Raw genomic sequence first — 22,043 nt, forward strand, 5'->3', positions numbered from 1 at the left:
CACAATGTTATTTATTATCTGTATTTTTAAAGTTTAATCTTGTTTAATAGGGGTGGGGGGGGGAATCGATTTTTCGATTTCTCTCGATTCTCTCTAGAACGATTCTGTCTCGATTCAGAAAAGTTCATAATCGATTTTTTAATAAATAAAAAAAATAATATATTTTTTTTTTTTACACATTCATTTTGTGTTGAAATGCAAGCTGCATCGATTATTGCATTGTTCATAGAAAGTCATAATTGTGACAAGGACACACTTTTTCTCTAATAAAAAAATAGATCTGTTGATTTTCTTTAATTATCAAACACAAAGTAGGAAGTGATTTGAGACTGAGTAGCAAACTCAAATGTTTTAAAAATCGAGATGCATTGATAATCGTTTTATCGGTTTAGAATTGATAATCGATAATCGGTTTAGAATCGATAATCGGTTTAGAATCGAGAATCGGTTTAGAATCGAATCGTTGACCTCTGAATCGGAATCGAATCGAATCGTGAGGTGCCAAGAGATTCCCACCCCTATTGTTTAATGCCTCTACCTGTAAAAGAAAAATATAATGAATTAACTAATAAAATACAGGCTCTTACTGGCTCTCAACCTGGGATCAAGGGTGATTATTTAGGTTAAAGTTGTGGATTTGAACAGCAAGCATTTGGAGCTTGAAGCATGGGGTTTGGCACATTTCCACAGTCCATTGAATTTCCCAAGCCTGACTGTTGACTATCATGAAGTCTTAGTCTAACTCTAATCTGGGTCTGGGCCCCACTGCATCACCACTGCCAGACCTGCTTTGAATGAAAGGGACTTGCTGACCAACATGCAAAAACAACCAACCAACCACAGACAGTTTCACTGGACCTTCATTTGGTCATGTGAATTGAAATTTTGGAAGTTGTATGGAAAACTGAAAGAGACAAATGGAAAATTTAAGTTTTCTGAGAAGATTGACATTACGCACATCAAGTAAGAACTGTCATATTTGCATCAAACAGCCTGGGAGTGGTTTTGTTGTAGGCTGAGACTACAATGCATCATAACTTCATTGCAGCATAAACCACTCTTATTATTGTTTCAAAGGGATAAACAGTTCCATCCAAATAGGTACTCTCAACACAGCGCTCTGTAGTTGTCTCAGATGAATAGCAGTGGCAATGTTGAAGGATCTGTCACAATATTCCTTGCATCATTAGTTACATTAGTAACCCTCATACTCAAGTTAAAGTTAAATCACTATGAGACCACTGTTACCGCTCAACTAGATTGAACTAGAAGCTAAAAGTTACTAGTTTTGTGAGTGGCCATGGGGTGTCAATGTAGACATGGAACTGAGTGATGTGACTTCAGGTGTTTTTTTATGTGTAAATGGAGAAACCCAACCATGATGACAGATTTACATTTACATTTAAAATATGTTAAAAAGACTATGTTAAGTCCTCTTCGAGCAATTTTGTTCCTACTTCTGCTGTTTATAACTACTGTAATCAGGGTAGGAAATTTACATATTTTTTAGGGGGCAATTTTTGCCCCCACTGACTGAAATCCAGGGGCATTTCAAATAAAATTGGGGGCCCTTTTTGAAACTTGTGAAATAACATTTAACTATGTTCAAAATAATAAACATACTTATTTAGGCTTAGAGTATATGGGGATTGTCATCAAAAGGCAATAATAAGACTATTAAGCAGTACTCTACAAATTCAAAGTGTTTTCTTAGATTTTTGGAACAAAAAACAAACAGAAAACATAAATCAGACAATCATATTCAATTGTATTCTTATTTCTTTGTGGTTATTTATTGTTATTATAACATTTTTTAAACAACTATTAACAATTATAAGTTTTGTCTTTCTTTTTTATAATAACAACTTATTATATTTATTGATTTTTTTTGTTACCTTTAATCATGTACCTACCATAGTACAGGAAATACAGATGGGACTAGTTAGCTAGCTTGCAAGCAAGCCTTTGTAGCTAACGCACTATCAGAGCTAGCTAACGTTAGCTAACTAACGTTTAACTAGCTGACGTTTAACTAGCTAAACCGAACTAAATAAAAAATATATATATTATTACTAGTTATCATTCATCGTAGGTGATGGCGTGTTGCTTGGCGATAAACGGCCATGTATTTCTTTATGTTTTCGCTCCCCTTGATGGAGTCAGTGTGCCTGTGCTGGATTGACAACGATTTGTCCACAAATCCGACGTGCCTTGAAAAAAATGTGCGTCTTTTTCTCGTCGTTGTCATCCTCCACCCCAAGCCAATCTAGCTTCAATTTTTCGAATGAAAATCGTATATTTTGGAACCTGAGATGGTGACGGAGACTGTGTTTGCTGATCCTCATTTCTCCTCACACTCGCAGTCACAGGTCTGATTGAGAAGCGCTCCATTTATATTTTTTGTTAGAATGTTCGGTTCTTTCACGCACACGCAACAATCAGTCGAGGCGAAAATCTAAAACATTTTATGGCAACTGGACCGGGTCATATAGGCTACGATGTTTTTGACAAGTTCATTAAATTATTATTAGAGGAAATTATGGGGGCATTTTTTGCCCCTCTCCTAGTGATAGCAGGGGCAAAATTATATTTCTTAGGGGCAGTTTTGCCCTTTGCCCTCGTGTATTTCCGACGATGACTGTAATCATGGATCAATGGTTTAGTTAGTCAAACTGTACACACACTTCACAACTATCAAACATTTGACAATTCTTTCAAGGTGAATTGATCATGAATGTATTGCTTTATTGAGGCAAATGGCTTTACAATGTCAGTTTTATAATTAAGATCAAACAACCAAAAACAAGAAGTTCAACAAATAAATAAAACCAGTGCTCACAAATGAATGTGCTGGCCTTCCATCACGTAAACGGTCCCTACCCCAGGAGTATGAGACAACTGAGGCCTTGACACTTTGGTTAATGGGTGTAAACATCCTATAGATCACATGTCACAAGGAGTTGCCCATGCTCAACAAAGACATGAGAAAACAACATTATAAAAACAGTTTTGTACATGTATACAGTATTGTCTTGCAAAGGCCCGATGAAACTAACCCTATGTCACAGAATGAAATTAAAAACAAATAAAAAGTGACATCTTCCCTTCAAATGCACTTTAACTACTTAGCATGTTTCACAGTGAAAGAACATAAAAGTTGACAATGCCCGTAAGAGAATATTGTGTAGGTCAAGTGTCGATCCATCCAATGTAATATATTGGCTGAGATTAATCATTCATGCATTCCCACACAGTTACATGTAATCCACTTAAAAAAAGAAAACAATTGCTTTTTGGATTGTGAAAATCCTGACTTTATCCTACAAACACTGCAAATCTAAATGTCATAAAACTAAAAGGAAAGCACTGCCAAGGGATGGACATGCCATTGTTTTACTACATAGAAAACTACACATATGTATAGTTGATTGCATGTAGATATATAACTAAACTCTATTTGGCAGGATTTACAGTGCTCAAGTCCCTGTACAGTATGCAAGCAAACTAATATCTGGCAATGCTGCTTAGCATGCAAAGTGTGTGTTAAAATGCTCATTTACATCATCGTGTTTCCTTAACAGTTTGGCTTGTTCATCAGAATCTGAATATTTCACAAGAAACAAACGGTTTGCTTGAATCATGCTAAGACTTAGGCTATGCTGGTAGGTCTGGTAAGACATTTCTTAAACATTTATCTTGTATAATTTCCTCTTCTAAATTCACTGACCTGTATATTATCACATTTTTGTTAGGACAAATGAAGAAAGGCATAGAAAACATACAAACGATAGTGAGAGTTCCTTGCGCACATGGACATTGAACAGACTGTAACAAAATAGTAATGTGCAGTATAAAAATAATGTTTGAAAAAAGGCAACCAGAAAAAAATAATCTGAAAAACATGGTGGCAGAAATGCTGACAAAAATTGTACAGACATAATTAAGAGATAACTGTTAGGGGGGGAGAGATGTGGGGATTAATTCAAGTACAGTTTCGCTGGATTGTTCCATTGAAAAGGAAACCCGCCAAATGCAGCTCTCATTAAATACTCTTCATTTCATTAAATACAAGTGTCAAACATCAGTGGATACCACCACCAGTTTGTTGGATGCCTACAGAATATGTACTCTACACTAAAATGTTCATCAATCAGACACATTCTCAGTTGATCATAAGGAATATAATGGTATTGTGAACTCTTCCCTTAAATATATATCAACAATAGATACATCACAAACACCTTTGTAATCCGTATATCATTTCCTTGTAAAAGAATAAATATGTAGGTACTAACATTGACATGCGGCTCCAGTGTGTCACTGGTTTAAATAAATTATGTGTATGATGCAGACATAGTTCTTCACATCGATCATTAAAACATGAACCAAAGGCTCTCACAGTGGCCCAGTGGGCACATTCCCCATAGACCCACTTTCATAGTCTTTTTTTTACTTATATATCCCTTCTAACCTTTTAATCTCTTTTTTTTTTTAAGAATTCAAGTTCAGTACTGAATGGGACACACTTATAGGACATACAGTTGAATTTAAAACACCCAGTTTCCCCTACTCCCAAAAATGTATTTAAACCTCTGTCTAGAATGCAATTCAAGGAACAATAGTGTAGCATGCAACTACTGACTGTACAGAGAGTGCATTGATGATTTTGCATCAATTGTGACATATTGTCAGATACCGCGTATGGTCAGTTTGAGACTTGTCCCAAAGATCTTGAGGGATAGAGCCATCAGAGGAATGTCTCCCTCTAAATATCTTACAATCCTTTACTTTTACATCCTACATTACTTGGAGAGCAATCTGACATGTCCTCTTAAGTACCTACAATGTGCACTTTTCAGAAAAGGAAAAAGAATAAGCAAAAAAAAAAAAAAGGTTCAGAGAAATTAACGAGACTAGAATCTACCCTCCTCCCTCAGGTCTGGGAATCATACACTTGTTGGCTGATGGATGAGTTCCTGAAAGTTGGTGGCCCGACTGCAACGTACACAGCTGGGTAGACCGTTTCTAGGTATTTTCTAAGCAACGCTGGCAAAAATATTAAAGCGACCAATGTTGTTGGAGATCTCTGAGGTTTGTGGCATTCTCCTGGGTTTAGCTTTTGTCAGAGACCTGACGTTGGTTTCCTAACTTTTATTTTGATATATCGGGGCAGGGAATAACAATTGTTCTGGCACATTAAAAAACCCAAATAATTGTCTGAGAATCCCTTCAATCTAAAGCTCCAATGACGTTTAGGCAACCATAACATGAATACAAAAAGAGAGGAGACAGGTACGCACACAACTTCATTTAAAAAAGAAAGTAAACAACACTCCATTGTCACAGGAGTCTAGATAGAGTGTTTAACGCTGTGTGGCTTCTTAGTGCGAGTCATCAGAAGACCGAAAAGGTCAAGGTCATCAAGAGCCATTTGGAAATACACAAAATAAAACCCGGAAACAAATAAAGACTTTGCCATGCACTGGGAGTATTGCTGACAGGGGAGAAGATTTGTCGGGAAGAGGACTCTGAGGTGGAGGCCCTCACATGGTAATGAAGGAATGCAGTATCCAACCTGACTGCAGTATAAAGAGGAACCTGTGCCAAGGGGCCCAGGCCAGAGGAGAAACCAAAGGAAAAAAAAACCTTGTGCATTGAGAGAAGCGCAGAATCTCTTCTCAAGTCTTCCCATCCAAAAGAACAGAGGGACGTACTAAAAGCTAGTTTCAACATCTTCACGCTTCAGTCGGCCTTGCCATTCTCCTGAAGCTGGGCTTTGGGTCGGTCACGAGCGCGCATCACCCTATAACAGCCACGTGCAATCTTGTGCATCCACATGATGTTCATAATGTCCAGGCAGAAGCTGGAGAAGATCCAGGCCCCACGGCCACCCAGAGGAACGCGGTAGAAGGCCTCTGTACCATAGACTGTGTACATGCGGCTGTAGTAGACGGGCATTACAGCAATCCGCACAAAGAAGAAGATGGCTGCCATCAGCACCCCATTGGTGATGTTGGGCCTTGAGGATTTGGGGTAACCTAACACTTCAAAGAACCAGCTGAAACACACACACAAGGTGAGGAAAGGAGGTTGGCATGACTGAAGGCGGGATGGGTAGGTGGTCAGGTAATCACCTCTGGTATACATAGCCTGATAGGCTCATGCAGTCACATGAAGTTTCTATTTTATTTTGGTTAGGAAAGGGTAGGAGAAAAGGAATTTTCGTGGATGGCATGCAGTGGTAAGCAAACATGAGTACATTTGGAGAATGAACCATTTATATATATGTTGGTAGTTTTGATTTTAAGAAACAACAATACAGGAGGACTGAAGGCCTCTACAGATAACTGGTCAGAAGTTTGGAGCGGACATGACAGATCACGTCCCAAATTGTAACATGCTAGTTAGACATGATAGATATGCACAGTTTGACACTGGATGGTGTTCTTGCTTCACACTGTTGTTCGAGTACCTACCGCTGGTTAACACATGGAGTGGAAAATTCTGCAAGCAGACGGAAGTTAGCAAAATAAGGCAACATTCCTTGGCCCTGGAACAAAGCAAAGTGAGGAGACAAAAAACAGTGATACAGGAGAGGGACAAGTTAGACAACAGTTTCATATTTACACTTAGAAATGCCCACCAAGCGCACTGGGTGACAAGTATTTTCCACAAATGGGTTTCATTTCTGTAGATTGAGGTCTCACACAAGCTGTCTCTTCCACTGGGTTGCTATGCCAAGATTGCCATTAAAATGAGGAATGTCTTTCCCAAAAAAGTCTGTTCTAAATCTAAAAGGTCTTTTGGAATATAGGGCTAATGTTGCCGATTAAAAACGGAAAAGATACTTAAGTCTCAGGAGATATTTTTTCAGCGGCAACACTTCCTTAAGGCCTACTCACCCACATTTAGCTGGGATCTGACACCCTTTTTAGCTTCTCTGCTCCATTAGTAGACCTAGCAAATACCTCCTGTCAGAGAGTGCAACGCTTAAAGACCCCAAGAAACAGGGCTTAAATGTTGCTAAATGATTTAATGCAATGACCTAACATGTAACAGCTGTGATTTCAGAGGAGGTGGGCTCTTCTTTGCCAACAGTTCTGCACTCGCAGTATTTACAGGCAATTCCAGTGTCATGCATTTTACACGTGAACCAATTAATGATCGAAGCCTGATCCAATAAAAGGCATAATTGTAGAAGCCAGGTTTGAGAATCAAAAAAAGCCAGATAGCTTTTTTTCCAGAGAAGTTAACATTAACACAGCAAATTACAGATCATAGATTAAATCCATTTTTTTTTTTTTTTTTTAAACATGGCCAATTAAACTGATTTTCCAATGGTCAGCTTTAACAGTGAGGCCACAGTTGCCAGAGTTATCCAGGCCCATAATAAGTCATGGTACTGGACAGAGGTTTCTTTTCTTCTAAGAAAATGTAACTGTTCATTTAGAGATTTATTTAATGAAATGGCATAGGAACTGTACATGGTTTAAGTATTTCCTAACACTCACACATTTGTTAAATTAGACAATTCACAAAGACATTTTCTAAGGGCAAAATCAGGTGCTATCATTTGATAACAATCTTTTTGAAGCTAAAAATTCCCTTCACTGTCAATATAGGAGAATTAAGACAGGTAAGGTGTCTCTTTCTTCTTCTTCTTCTTCTTTGGTTGTCAACAAGTGAAAATTAGAGACTGTTGGAAATTAGCAGGAGCTCGCTTAAAATGAACTCCAAAAAAAGGGTAAACCATGCCTGCAGTCATAACCAAAAGATAAAACACTAAGCCGTAGAAACAGGAAACAAGGCCATTTGCAGGCGCTAAGCTTTCGAGGAGAGCCACAATCAATAGAGCCATGCAGGTGGGAAAACAGTAATGAAAACCTCAAAAGGTATGCACCTACTCTTCTGTCATGAATAACTTTCTAAAAATAACCTTAGTTCAGGCTTCTGAGGATCATATGCAGTCAAACTCCATAAATACGTCAAATAAACCCAGCTCTTATGGCTGTCAGAGAAATGAAACACATGGAAAAAATATTGAGCATTTTATGCTCAAGACACCCTTCACAATTCAACTTACCTTGGAGCCTGGAAAAAAGGCAATTGGTTACCACATACTTACGTAGATCAGGAGCACAGACACAAATACAGCATTTGCTTTTCACCTGAGAGCAGGTCAACTGAACTTTGCAGCAGGTGCATGCTAGTACCTCTAGGTACTGGTAAGTCCATACTGTGACTGGGCTACATTTTCTGCTTAGAGTTCCTCAACAGCAACAACAGCAGACAAGACAGGAAGGGACTCGGTCTAGATCAGTCAAGTCTGGCTTCTCTTTTGGTTACTGTTTGTTCTCTTTCAAACCCGCCCCCCACAAAATGAAGCTAAACATTTTATTCTGGTAGTTTTTGCATGAAGGGATTTTTTGCGGCCGGTCAGAGGCGGGCAGCGTTATTTAAAAACAAGGAGATTGTGTTAGGTGAGCACGGAGAGCACAGACAGACAAGACAGAAGACTCTCAGGAAACAGAAGTGCAGATACACTCGAAACAAAAGGACAAAAAGAAAAGAGAAAAGAAGGTACCGACACCGACAGCTAGTTTCTTGTTATTATTGTGCTTAAACATGCATCAAACAAACAACCCCACCACACACAGAGCTCGGACACAATGTGAGAGCACAACAGTAGGACAGCGGAAATCAAAACACTAGCAATAACTTCTGGTGACAGAGGCTACAGGATTTCAGGTAGACAGACTGTCATGACAACCGATGCTAATACAGACTAGCTAAAGTGTCTGGTCACGCTTATGGGGGCCTGTGACAAGGGTGCTATGAACTGTGACAACTGCCAATGTCACCGTTAAAAGAGACTAATGTGTACTCTAGGGCAGGGTTGACTAGCTGACTGTTTATGACATATCCATATATATATATATATCCATATAGCTATTTCTGTTGATGAATGTCTCATTTGGGACAAAGATTAGATATCAAAGAACAAAGGGTGTTATCCACATCCCTGTTGCAACAGGGATCATAATCAGTGTTGATACGGACTAATGGAAATAAAAGTGGAGAAACCAGGAAATGTATTCCACTGGTTTTGATCAACATGTAATGTAAGGCTCAATTTGAGATGAAAAAAATATATATTTATGTGAGAATATATGATCTACATTACTGCAACAAAACTCTACACAAAACACATGGGACGGGTACAGCACACTGTGGTGAAGACGATTTGCAAACCAACAGATTCCTTTGCAAGGTACAGAAATGACACGAGGTGAGAGCTCTAAATTGATGTTGCTGTACATATAGTCCTCGGAGCAAAGAGGTTTTTGTTATCCATGGAAGATGTCATTGCCAATCCAAAGCAGACAGAATTTTTGGACCAACTTGTTCAGTGTGGGACCAAAGTGCAGCAGTCATGAAATGTTCCAGTTACAGTATGGTCTACAGCCCTTCCACTTTAAAGTGCGTTCAGGAAGTTGCGAAATGAGGGGGAAAAAAGAACATTTGGTGGAAACAATACAGGCACCGAATCTTCAATAGAGCCACATTTTAAACTAAAATGACTGATGCATTTCATTGTACTATAGAAATAGAAATCTTTTCTAACATCCCTACTGAGTGTATATGGAAATGTACTGTGCCACAGACCTGAACACCTAATCTGAGCAAATAACCAAAGCTATTTTAAGACTGCCTGTTTGTGCTATAAATAAACTGGAAGTGATTCAATAATATTACCTGATTTGGAGGACTCTTTGAAGGATATCTCTTGTTGAGTGCTGACTCCACATAATAATGTTGTAAACACTGGAGTTCTTTGATTGCCTTGCTAAATGCTGACTCACCTAAAGCTATGCCTTTGCAAATGGAAACTGCATTGAGCTTAAGTCTGTCTGTGGGTTTCGGATGTCTGTACTCTAAACCCATTAACCAGTGATTATGAAGGTCTGCTCTGTGTCAATACTTGACTTTCAGCAGCGTCAATACAGTTGAGTGGAATATTTTCAACCAGATGTATTTGAAAAGTAAATAGGGAAATGTTTGAGAGGGAGGGTTCCAAAAACAAAGGAAGGTTAGGAAAATGAAAAGAGAAAAAAAAAGAAGGTCAGTAAAAAGAGGGGAAGGGAAAAAAGGGGGTTTACAGGGGTACAGTGAAGGAGGAAAGGGAGAAGGAAACGTGTTGGAACTCAGTTCTGGCACACAGCAAAGTAGTCAGGGCATGCACCACACAGGAGACAGAGAGCCTTCACCATGACAAGAGCAGAGCTGAGGGCGGCTGGATGGCATGCATGCAGCTGGGCCCAGCGCGTTTCGGCTCCGCTCACTATCACCTCAGAGACGGGTCAGTGAGACATAAGCAAGGGGGGTTTGGCAAGGGACAGGGGAGCAAGAGGAGGAAGAGGATGAGGAAGAGGAGGGGGAGAGGAGAAGGAAAAGAAGATGAGAGGCTCCTGCCATAACCACTGATGAGCATTCCATGCAAAAAATACCATCATCAACATCACCATCATAGCCATATCAATGAGCTACAGAACCTGGTGACCTAGAGGGTTACAGACCAACAGAACCAAAGGTGAACAGCGGAGGCCTTGGCATAGCCTCCTCTCAGCTGGGCGGATGCCTACTGCAATCAGAACGGAAGACTGGCTGGTGAGGTTTTTACACACCCAAAACAGATGTCTATATCCAAAAACGCTTCCTTGTATGGACCCTAACACTTAGTGTGAGAGGGTCGAATGTGTTCAACTGGTTGTTGAAGAATTACATACAGAAGATACTCTTCTGTTTCGGTGACAGGGAATCTAATACTGGACTAAACGGCATCAACAGAGATCTGACATAGATGCTGTTAGAATTAGGACACAATGTGTTGATGTGTCTGAATCACAGTGTGAAATTGTTATAACACAAATACAGAAAATGATATGTAGGTTGTTAGTTGGTTTTTTTAGAATTAAATTCTACTAATTTATGCAGATTGTAATCATTAATATGAGTGCTTTGGCAAGAGCTGATTTTGTAAAGTATCTCTGAATCACTGACCTCATGAGCTTGCATCTTGCCACACATACTGAAACCATGTTAGTATTCTCTATTCTGCATCAGCCTTGGGCTTCTAAACAGAAGTCTACACTTAACGGCCAAGCTAAAAGCATACATTTGCATGTGATTAGTACCACACACTCCCGCAGATTGGCACTGCCAGTGTGTGGGTTGGGATATTTCTTCAGCAGCCCACTTAAGTGAGTTCTTCCTGCAGTGCCATCAGTACGACTGTTCACCCTTGGTTGTGTCTTTCCCATCTTGCCTGCACGTTCTGCTATTGGACAATAAAGCACTCACCAGTACATAGTAGTAAGCATACAATGCTGCCAGGTGGTGAATTATAAAAAACTTGTCCCCTATCGCCCTCCAATAGTAAAATATGAGCAGCAGGTCTGCAAAGAGAGATATGGATACAATGAGGACAGGCAAAATGGCACCATTCTGATCCACATAGATAAATAAGATAAAAACAGTACAAAATGTTTTAATTTCAAATGTTCTTCTAAGGATCACTTCTGGGGATAGTTTAAGTTCAAAAGTGTAGGTAAATTCACTCAAATTCGGTCTGAAGGCTACGCTAACACCCATACACAATTGCACCCATTCACTCCCTTTAAATCACTTTTAAACCTTTTAAGTCACTGTTGCTCTTTACAGGATATCGTATTTTTAGTGAGGACTAATTATTAAATATTATTTCTTAATCACTTACCCCTTTGGAAATTCATATTATGCAAATACAATGCTTACCAACATGCATTGTCATTACAACTACAAAACAGCTAGGTGAAATATTACCAAAACCTTTTTTAAACACAGGTCTGCAGTGCACTCTGAATACTAGCCATTTGATCTGGCTGCTTGTTACACAGTTTCATGACATAAAGCTGAAACTCACCAGATATGAGGTAGCCCGTAGTAATGCCCACGTTGATCTTGACCATCGTAGGATCTCCCCTGTTGTCAGAAAACAAAATAGAAAAAGGGAGACGAAAGGACAAAGAAAGAAAACAAACAGAAATCACTGTCAGTACATCCTGAGAGGGCCTTCATGGTGCCAGTGCAAAACAGGTTGATTGACAGCATGCTTTCAGCAGCTTTCAGCTTTCTGTCTCCCCCTCTCTCTCACACACACACACACACACACACACACACACACACACACACACACACACACACACACACACACACACACACACACACACACACACACACACACACACACACACACACACACACACACACACACACACACACACACACACACACACACACAGCATCCCCAGCATGACAGCTGAAGCCTCACCACACTGGGTCTTGATTGACGGCGTCATCAAAGAGCAAGATGTAGAGGCAGAAGATCCCAACCACCAGGGCATGAAATGTGGACACCGTCCTGCAGAGGGAGGGGTAGAGTCACCACATGTACCAATCAGACTCAGGGAGACACCTTGGACACGAGCAGCTTACTTGAGAAGGGGAAAAAGGCAGACGTAACATCGCAATGTTCGGCTAGCCAACCTCAGTTATATTTTGAATGCAGCCGTCAGTGCTTCTTTATTATTTCAATTCAAATGTATTTATTCATTTAGCGCCAATAAAAATGTGGGTCTCAAGGCGCTTTACAGAACACAAAGCCTGAACCACCTAGGCCAAGCACTTGGGTGACAGAATTGAATTGAATTCACTCATCATAGCGCGTCCTCATTTCAACCCTGTTAGGTGTACAATATTAACTTGAAAGTGAAGCCCCCCTAAAGAACAACTGAGTTTGGGTTGCACTAATTCAAAGGGATGATGGCTGTTGGACTTTCAGTATGTACCTGCTGAGCAGGTGGCAGGTGTCCACAGTTCCACCTTTCCCATATATGGATCAGTCATCTCAACTGGCGGCCTACAGTGCTATTTATATCTGTGTAGGAGCTCAGGAAACATCTGGTACAACGCTACAAATGCCATCCCCTCAAATTCTTCAGCCCACCTCAAGCTTACAGAAGGCCCTTCTTGCAGCTCCAGGAATGTGTCAAAAGGATCTCTGTGGTTGATATGAAAAGTAATTGCTCACGGTACTAGACTACAGAACAGGTGATAATAAGGGGCGTCCCTGCCGCAGCCTGTGCGTTAGACTCCTGGGGAAAGATTATAAATCTGTTTTGAGGGAGGGGAGATTGTGGAGTCCACTCGGAGACGCTGCCAAAGCCTCTTCAGTAGCGTCTGTGTAATCCACTTTCCCTGATTCAATTATCATTCCCCGAAATGCGGTTCACAGCCTGGCCAAGGATGAAGAGGAACCTCGTAATGGTAATAAATGCTGTCGTCCATTTCTGCGAGGAAAAATCGTAACGAGAGGCAAAGGGCCCGTGCCGCAGAGTGTCATGTTAATAGCGATCGATTGAGGCAGTCAGTGAAAAGAAATACCAGCCCTCTCAGATTCACCGAACTGCTCCTCTGTTGCAGATATCCCAGGGTGCATCTTCCATGGCCTCTGGCAGGCAAGTGGCTGATGTCGGAATATTCTGGGTATGTGCGTGATTTTTTAACGACCCCTTTTTAAAACGCATAAGTTGTTTTTGAGGACGGCATGCCTCTTTTGGTTCCTGCAAAGGGCAATGCGGCCCCTGTGGCTATGGAACATGACTTATCTGTAGTCTCCCTATCTTAACCAAATAACAGAGCCCTGCACTAAATTCTTTTTAAAGTATGATGTTTGCTTCTTGTGTGCACGGCGAAAGCAGCACTCTTAGTCTCATGGTGTCTGCTTTCAATTTAAAGCTGCTCAGAGGGACTGCTTAGGATCGTGTTAACAAGAGGACCACCCAACACAATGGGGTCTATTTGTAGTACCGAGATTACATACAATTCTTTGCTCATTGACAATATTAAATATGTAGTTCAATGGAACTCATGGAAGAGGACTCATTAATTACAACGACAAACTGATCAAATTAATTCTCGCTAATATTTACGTTCAGAGGTAGCCTTCTAACATCTCAAGTACAGATTCAGAAGCAAGTCTTGATTAAGCAAAACATCTTGGAGGCTGGTTTCCATCTACAGCTCACGCAATGAGTGCCTGATAGATGTCTACACTACATCACACTGAATGACAAACCACTGAGTGCACTGTGCAGTGTAATCTGTCTTGATACCAGACATCATGAATAACTATTCCTGACTCAATAGAAATGCCCCCTAAAAAAAAAAACTCCCTTCAGACTGCACATATACCATACTTGAAAGAAACATTGGCAAAATGCTTGCTACAACAGCAATCGTGGTGAGGTCAATCCCTTTTCAATTCCTTTAATTTCAAAGGATAATGAATTTCCTGTCAAATCCTTCACATATCCCATAAGGCAATTTTGCCCTCGAGTGCACCGAGTCCTCTCTCGTTTCGAATTAAATTGACCCATGTCATTGATGGCACCTTCACTTCAGCCCTGTGTCGTGAAATAATAGAATTTTCCAGAAAGGCCTTTTTTGACAAAACAATCAGAGCCCAAGGTTGATCTTGAGCTTAGAAAGCCTGTCTCTCTGTCTAATAAATGAGAACAAGAAGACATGATGATAAGTAGACAGTACCTGGAGTTCCACTCGATCTTCTGCTTGGGGTTGAGCCGCAGAAAACCGGGGCTAACCCTGGAGGAGATCCAGGGGCTCACGCTGTGGAACAACCACTGGAAGGTGAAGAAACTGACCAGCGCGATGAGCAGGATGATCTGGCTGAAGGCGTCCATGGCCAGCCTACCAAACTGCAAAGGGGGACAGAAAAGATAATCACATCAAATGGGGCGGGTGAAAAACAGGCTAGAGAATGTGATTGTGCCTGAGGTACGGTTCATGAAATGGCCAACACACCTGACGAGGTGAGTATGGCAGAGTCAATGTTTAACTGACACAATCCCTCAGGACTGCAGTCCTTTTAGGTGGAGAGGCGAAACGAAGCCCTTGCTGCAGAATCTTAACATTTCCTTACCAAGAAAAATCCCACCCACCTCAGGCACAGTGAGCTGCCTGAGAAACAAAACAAAACAACTGGCAACCAGTCTGACAGGCTATATAGCCACCTAACCTTATATAGACCAAACACCTGTCTAGACCTGTGCCAAACATAGATTCCAGAAAACGCTCAAGATCACAGATGGCATCGACTATTACGACAGGAGTTATTCAATCTGTAGGACAGGAGTTACTCAATCTGTGTCATAAGTATACCAGCAGAGTGCCAATCATTTCTCTGGCAGAAACAAGTGGGTGGTATACTGTACCCCAAGCGGTTCTCATGCGACTGTCCTCAGGGATAACTTGTTTTGCGAGCTCAAGACTCTGTGAATGTTGACATGAATAGCACTGTTCTTGTGAGGATCTTCTTTAAATTAATTATGTTCCGTAGTGTGGTTTGATAGCTGGTCTGTGGAACAAAGATTTGCTGCATACAGCATGTAGTCAAATCTGCATTCTCATTGTAGTCCCTTCACTTAAGACCTTGTATTGTCCAATGATGTATTATCAAGTAATATTGAGTTCATTATTTTTGTAGGTACGAGCCTAGTTCCTCTAAACCTATGCGCCACTCTTCCAGAACTATTCCTGTGTAAACTTTAAACATTATTCCTCAGTCAAGCCATCCCTGAGTCCTTACGATGGCAATCATGACTGGCTCAATCTGTGTAAAGTAGGCAGTGATCTAGAAGGATATGCCCAGGGCCAAACACTGCAGAGCCAGTCATGGCGGTACTTCCAGTGGGCATAGTTGGCATACCAAGAAACCTTACTGGACTGACTGGTACATGATGTTGTAAAGTAAAGTCTTGTTTATTTCCCAGAAGTCAATATGGAAAATGTCCTGAGCTGGATGACTATATGTCAAGACTTAGAGTAAAAACTGCAGCAATAGAAGAAAATGGTTTGGGCATCTGTGAATAACAGTGTGTGTGTTTGTGTGTGTGTGTGTTGGTGGTTGGGTGTAGGTGGTAGCAGCAGCAGTAAGTACTGCATGCACCACTCTGTGTGTACACAGAGTGTATCAGCTGCATTCTCACTGACACGAGGCACTGAATGCTTGGGCCCTGACCCAGGGGAACCGGCTCAGCCTTGCAGAATGGCAACAAACCAGCCAAATACTGCTGTAGCTGCCAATCAACTATTCTGACCTAGCCCTGCAGCGCAGAGAAAGGGAGAGAGAGGGAAGTAAAGAGCGCACGGAAGAAAGGAATAGAAAGAGAGGGAGGCGAAGGAGGAAGCAGCGTCACAAAAAATACATCTTCTGTAAAAACATCTGCCCACTCTCCACTTTCAGATTGTGTACACTGACCTAGTTTACAAACCTGTGGTTCACCGTGCTCCTGCTAATGGAAAACACAAACCGTCAACCCACCTGAGGGCTCCTCCACATTCATAGTTGAGAGAGACAGAGAGAGAGACAGAGAGAGAAAACAAGCGTGTGTGTGTGTGTGTGTGTGTGTGTGGGGTGGGGGGGGGGGGGGGGGGTTGGTGTCTTAGGAGGTGACGGAGAGTAGTGTGGGAAAAAATGGCTGCAGATCCTCACAGTACTGCTGACACTCAGGTGAATCATGTTTCCTTTCTGTGCCCACGTGCTTCAGCAGCAGCTAGGAGTGTTGCAGGAAGCAATACATTGATTGTGTGTGAGAGAGAGAGAACAAAAGAAATAGCCTCCACCACAGTTACTAAAACATACCATGCATTGCATCACTGTAGTCCTTAAGGGTCCATAAAAATCCCTCACTGTCACCAGACCTGCTCCGTTATGACAAAGGGCGGCCATTGATAACCAGGCGCACTGCAGCGGGAGCTCCCAGTCCATGGCCAAGCCGGCTGTCACACTGGGATATTTGCATATGGTTTGACTGCACTGGCCTTTGGTGGAAGGCCAAACAACTCTTCCCTCCCCCCTCTCTCTCTTTCTCTCTCACTCACTCACTCAGAATATCTTATATCGCTATATGTGTATTGGTAAGTGGTTCAGTGTATATAACTCAGTCCCACTATGTCATGTCGACTTCCACACTTGTTCTCTGTACTAGTGTGCATATGCAGTAGTTGCACTGGCAGATAACTATGCTACAGCCTCTGATACAGGCTGGCAAATGATCTGAGCTTCATGCTGACCAGGTATTCAACCCGTCACGAGTCCTCACCTCAGCTTGTCAAGTCTACGTAAGTCAAGTAGTCGCTGTGTAGCATTTCTGTGGTTTGTTGTGAAACAATAGACTCTATTGAATAGAGGTATCCCAAGAATGAAGGTCAGATAAGGCAGGTGCCTGACTGGAACGTTGGATAGGGCTAGCGCCGTCTTGTTTTCTTACCTGCCGCATCATAGCGATAACACAATTATGTGTGTGTTGGTTGAAGAAAACGCAGATTATGAAGAGATAGAGAACATTGCAAGTCTAATCAATTCGGAAAACAACCAAGGACATGCCGACACGTTCTCTTGTATCAGGAATAGCCGCACAGCCACATTTCATACACACACCATATGTGTGGGCATCTGCAAACACAAATGGGAGAACCAAAAACATGAGGTGGTTTTCAAGGACAGGGGAGCGACACTGAGGTCAAACCGTAACACAAACAGACAGCTGGGGCACAACGTAAACACCGCAGACCTGCCAGGAGCATAAAACAACTGCCCCAGTCACACTGCACTCCTGCACTCACAGCTGTCAAGGTCAAAAGGTTGACGCCACTTCGATCTGGAGGTTATTTTAAAACTGATCCAGGATGAGTGAAAACTGAAAAGGAGGTGCATTTGAAAGGGACTGAATTTGCTTCATCCAGTGTCATATTGGAAAATGAAACTGAATGAACTCTGTGACACTCTGCTCGTAAACTCTGTTCCCCCAGTCAGTCATCTTCTTCATAGCCATTTGTTTGTAGCAGCATATATCTCTGGACTCAGTCGTGGATAGGCCTCTCAGCTAACCGCTGACTTGGGGATGGATCTGGAGGTGGTTGATCTGCACAAAATCAAGGCCACAGCAGCTCCCCTGTTAGTTACTTTATGGGCAGTGCTGATGCGAAGGCATGATGTTAAATTGTCCTGCCTTTTCAGTTGAATTACGTATAATCTTTAGATGAAGAGGTCAAGCTTATCTTTCGGCACAGGTTCAGGTGTGAGGTCCTGACATTCCTGCACGTAAAAGATGTGATAAACCATAGGTGATAAGAAAGCCTGTTTGGCAGGCTATGATGATTATCATGGAAATATTAAGTTACTTGGGTCAGTAACCATCTGTCATAAAGCCCTACTGATGATCTGCTGAAAGCTAGTTTCTTTAGAGTTGGGCAGGGAAAAGTTCCACGTCGGCTGAATATATGAAAAGCAAATTGAGCCTGGATTTCCAAAAATAAGATTGAACAGCTCCTCCATGGAGATAGATTTCACCTCCGTTTGAAAGAGAACAGCTGGAGAAGGTGGCCACATACATAGTAACTCACAATACTGCAGTTACCAGTGTGACCTGTGAATGTGTAACCACGCTTTGGCATATGTTGAAATATGGCTTCACCCGAATGCTGTGAGAAAAAAAGAATGAAGCGGTACACATTCCCTGCAGACATGCAACATTTCGATCACTTCTGCGTCAAAATAACAAGGAAACAAGCGTTAACTAACACGTGTGCCTTTGGCTCGGGACCATGAACAGGAAAACATGGTCGCTCGTTGTACCCCATGTTTTACTGCAGTCACAACCCTGACAGTCAGACAGAAATACGCGGTGTTTGGGATGTCCTTTCTATCCTTGTCACAAATTACCCAATCAAAAACAACATCAGATAGCCTCCCGGTTGAATGACTTGCTCATCCCAGAACTGAATGAAAATTAAAAATCATTTAGGTGGTTTGGATAGGCTAAAAACATTTGGCCGTTGTATCAGAGAAATGCGGTTATTTCACCTAACTAGGCTCAAAGACCATGTAGCAGAGGCCATCATCATACGCATGCACTTGGCAAAACAATTAAAGTTATCAACATTTCGTATTGTTCACTGATTGGCACAAGCGTAGCTTAAACTATGTGTCACTGGGAACAGTCGTATAGCTCATTGTAGTAGCCTACCCTGAGGGCTATATTGGATATAGGCTTTAACAGTGGAATACCAAAAACATTTCAACCCTTGAAATGGAATTCAACACTTCGATCGACCCTGTGATTCCTAACCAACAGACTGATTGGTCTAGGTTAGGCCAGTTCTCACGCCGCATTGCCAGAAACAAAACAAGACGAGCCCTGTAGGCTGTGTTTAGCCAACAAATAATTAATGAAATAAATATAACACTACATTGAGTGACATAGGCACAACATTTGGACTTACCGTTCGTCTTTCATGAAGATTCTATGGTCCAAACTCAACTGGTTATTTGGGCATTTTGAAAGAAACCACGGGCTGACGAATTCTGTCGACAGCCGCTGTTTGTCATATCGGTATAATAAACATTCGTCGTCCCAGTGCAAAAAAGCGCAACGTTTCACAAACGTGTTTGTGAGCGGTCTATGTGGTCTCGTTATGTTACATTGCTCTGAGTAGCTGTGTTAATTTCATACCACGGAAAAGGCATGATGAGACCACAGTATGGGATGCGCTCGGAAACTGATGCGCGATTCTGGCAGTGATAGGGTGGGTAGGGGGGTTACTGCAGGGCAAGGCGCTCTCTCCTATGAGAATCGAATTACAGCTAAATTCTTAAAGGGACACACACCGCTGCAATGTAAACATGGGCCATAAACCGCAGGTTAAATCTGGCTATTCAGTCAGAGATATCCATTTAATAGGATTGGGGCATCCCTTGCTGTCTATTCACAGGGTGTTGGAACAGGGTGTTTTGAATAATTTTACCTTAGGCTTTTAAAGTAAAAGAGCCTGATGTCGCTTCATATCTAAGTTATATAAATATAATATCTGAGGCCTGCTTGCAGTAGAGTGTCACTATCTGTACATTGCACCAGTGCTATACAGTTTACATAGATAGATAGATAGATAGATAGATAGATAGATAGATAGATAAAGTACTTGGTCCCCAAAGGAAAATGTCAGTGTTGCAGCAGCAATTTACATAAATTACAAAAAACACACATAACTTACAAAAACCACACACAATGAGAAAGGTAATACGATAGACACAGAATTACAAATATTACAGAATTACACAAACACACACACACACACACACACACACACACACACACACACGCACACACAAACACACACACACACACACACACACACACACACACACACACACACACACACACACACACACACACACACAACTACTAAAATAGCTAAAAAATAAATAGTGTTGTCCATTATGTTGAGCAGCTTTTGCAGCATCCTTCTCTCCACAGCCAACTCTGTGGGCTCCAGAGCAGTCCCTTGCACAAAGCCAGCCTTCTTTATGAGGTTGTCTGCAGAAAGGGACAGAGTAAACTCTACTTCTTGAGGAAGCTTAAGTCATTCAATGTGTGCAGCAAGATGTTGCATATCTTCTACCAGTCTATTGTGGCAAGTGCAATTTTCCTTACAGCCATATTCTGGGGCAGCAGCATCAGAGCCAGCGACTCCAAGAATCTGACCACAACTACACTTCCAGCCCAGTCTGTTGTCCTGGTGAACCACGGTCAGTTTGACATAGGCTACTGAGTTCATGGCTTATGTTTGCTCTTGGTTGATGTTAGCAATCATTAACAAAGCACAATAACCAGACAAGACTTCGCTCCTGATTAGAGTTTACCTGTGAAACCACAGTGGAAAAATGTTCAACACAACATACGGCCATCGCCAAGAGGCAATAAAAGCAGCATAATCAGTCTATACCTAAATAATGTGTCTCTGCTGAATCTCACACAGCTGTGTTTGTATGTGGCCTTTTTTTGTTGATTGCATAACCTACAGTTAGATCGCTTGATCCGAAATATCGCTGTTGGAGCATTTTGCGTTGCTTTCTTACTACGTCCACAAGATGGCGCAAACCATACATGAATGTGGATGAGAGGTCGAGGGTCCATTACTCTCTGCTCTGACGCCTCCCACTCTAATATTTCCCGAGGAAACAGAGAATATGTGTGAGAGAGAAAAAGGGAAAGAGGGAGGCAGAGGGTGAGTGAGCGCGTTGGCACAGGAAATAGATATGTTATCTACTCTGGACATCTTCAGGCACTAAATCTGTTACAGTGGCACAGCCCATTCTGTTCAGCATCGTGAGAGGAAGAGAAATAGTTTAACCCTCCTGTTATGTTCACATTTCACACCAAATTTATGTTTGAGGTCAAATTGACCGCAACGATTTAGATTAACAGAGCACCTCTTTGAATGAGAGCCAACTTGTTGTGTGTTCCCCTTTAGACTCCTTGACATCAGACTTGATTTTGTATATGTACTTGATAACTGACCAAATATTTTGATATCATGAAATATCTCTGGGAACTAGTTGACACTTAACCTACAGTTGATCTTCAAACCTACAATTGTCTAGTTTTGAAAATTCTGATTAGTCACTAAATACATTTTATATTTGCCACATTTACAAGATTAGTCAAGAAAAACAAGATTAATAATTCATTTCGTACCGTATTGATGAATCCTTTGGGAATCTTAGGTAGTCCCATTTTCCAAAGCGATACTGTAAGCTTTCTTCATCTTTACCACTTTACCACAGCTTGCTATGGACCACCATTTATTAATTTTGCGAACTGGATGGGACGATTACTGTAGATTGGTGTAACTGGAGAGCTGTCTTAGCCTGATTTAATCAGCACCCTCAGACTCAACATCTATCCAACCCAAGTCTCCAGTTGGATGTCTGCCTGTGGCCTACGTTGCTGGAAACCCAAACAGTACATTTGATTCTGATGATGGTGATGATGACAGTGATGAAACTTATTCTACTGGACTACAGGCAAGACTTCTGTCGCTCTCCCTAACACATTTGCTCCTCTTGCCTGACACTTGGACAA

General features: G+C 41.5%; 1 protein-coding gene across 1 annotated transcript; it reads right to left on the reverse strand.

Moving 5' to 3' along the window:
* Positions 1-2,720: 2,720 nt before the first annotated feature.
* On the reverse strand, positions 2,721-19,710 carry tlcd4a (TLC domain containing 4a). The gene is made up of 7 exons (XM_012815112.3): positions 19,405-19,710; positions 14,647-14,816; positions 12,371-12,460; positions 11,963-12,021; positions 11,362-11,456; positions 6,477-6,550; positions 2,721-6,058 (listed from the first exon to the last, which is right to left on the reverse strand). The coding sequence occupies exons 2-7, from the start codon at positions 14,799-14,801 to the stop codon at positions 5,743-5,745; spliced, it is 789 nt and encodes a 262-aa protein (XP_012670566.1). The 5' UTR covers positions 14,802-14,816; positions 19,405-19,710; the 3' UTR covers positions 2,721-5,742.
* Between the last annotated feature and the right edge of the window lie 2,333 nt (positions 19,711-22,043).

Source organism: Clupea harengus, chromosome 17, assembly GCF_900700415.2.
Source record: "Clupea harengus chromosome 17, Ch_v2.0.2, whole genome shotgun sequence".
Taxonomy (NCBI): Eukaryota; Metazoa; Chordata; class Actinopteri; order Clupeiformes; family Clupeidae; genus Clupea; species Clupea harengus.

Excerpts from the sequence above, each read along its gene's own strand:
- tlcd4a (XM_012815112.3), bottom strand. The coding sequence starts at position 14,801 with ATGGACGCCTTCAGCCAGATCATCCTGCTCATCGCGCTGGTCAGTTTC. Across the intron at positions 12,022-12,370 it reads GTCAATCAAGACCCAGTGTG|GGGAGATCCTACGATGGTCA; the intron begins GTGAGGCTTCAG and ends TTCTGACAACAG. Across the intron at positions 6,551-11,361 it reads ATGCTTACTACTATGTACTG|GGCCAAGGAATGTTGCCTTA; the intron begins GTGAGTGCTTTA and ends GCTTTGTTCCAG.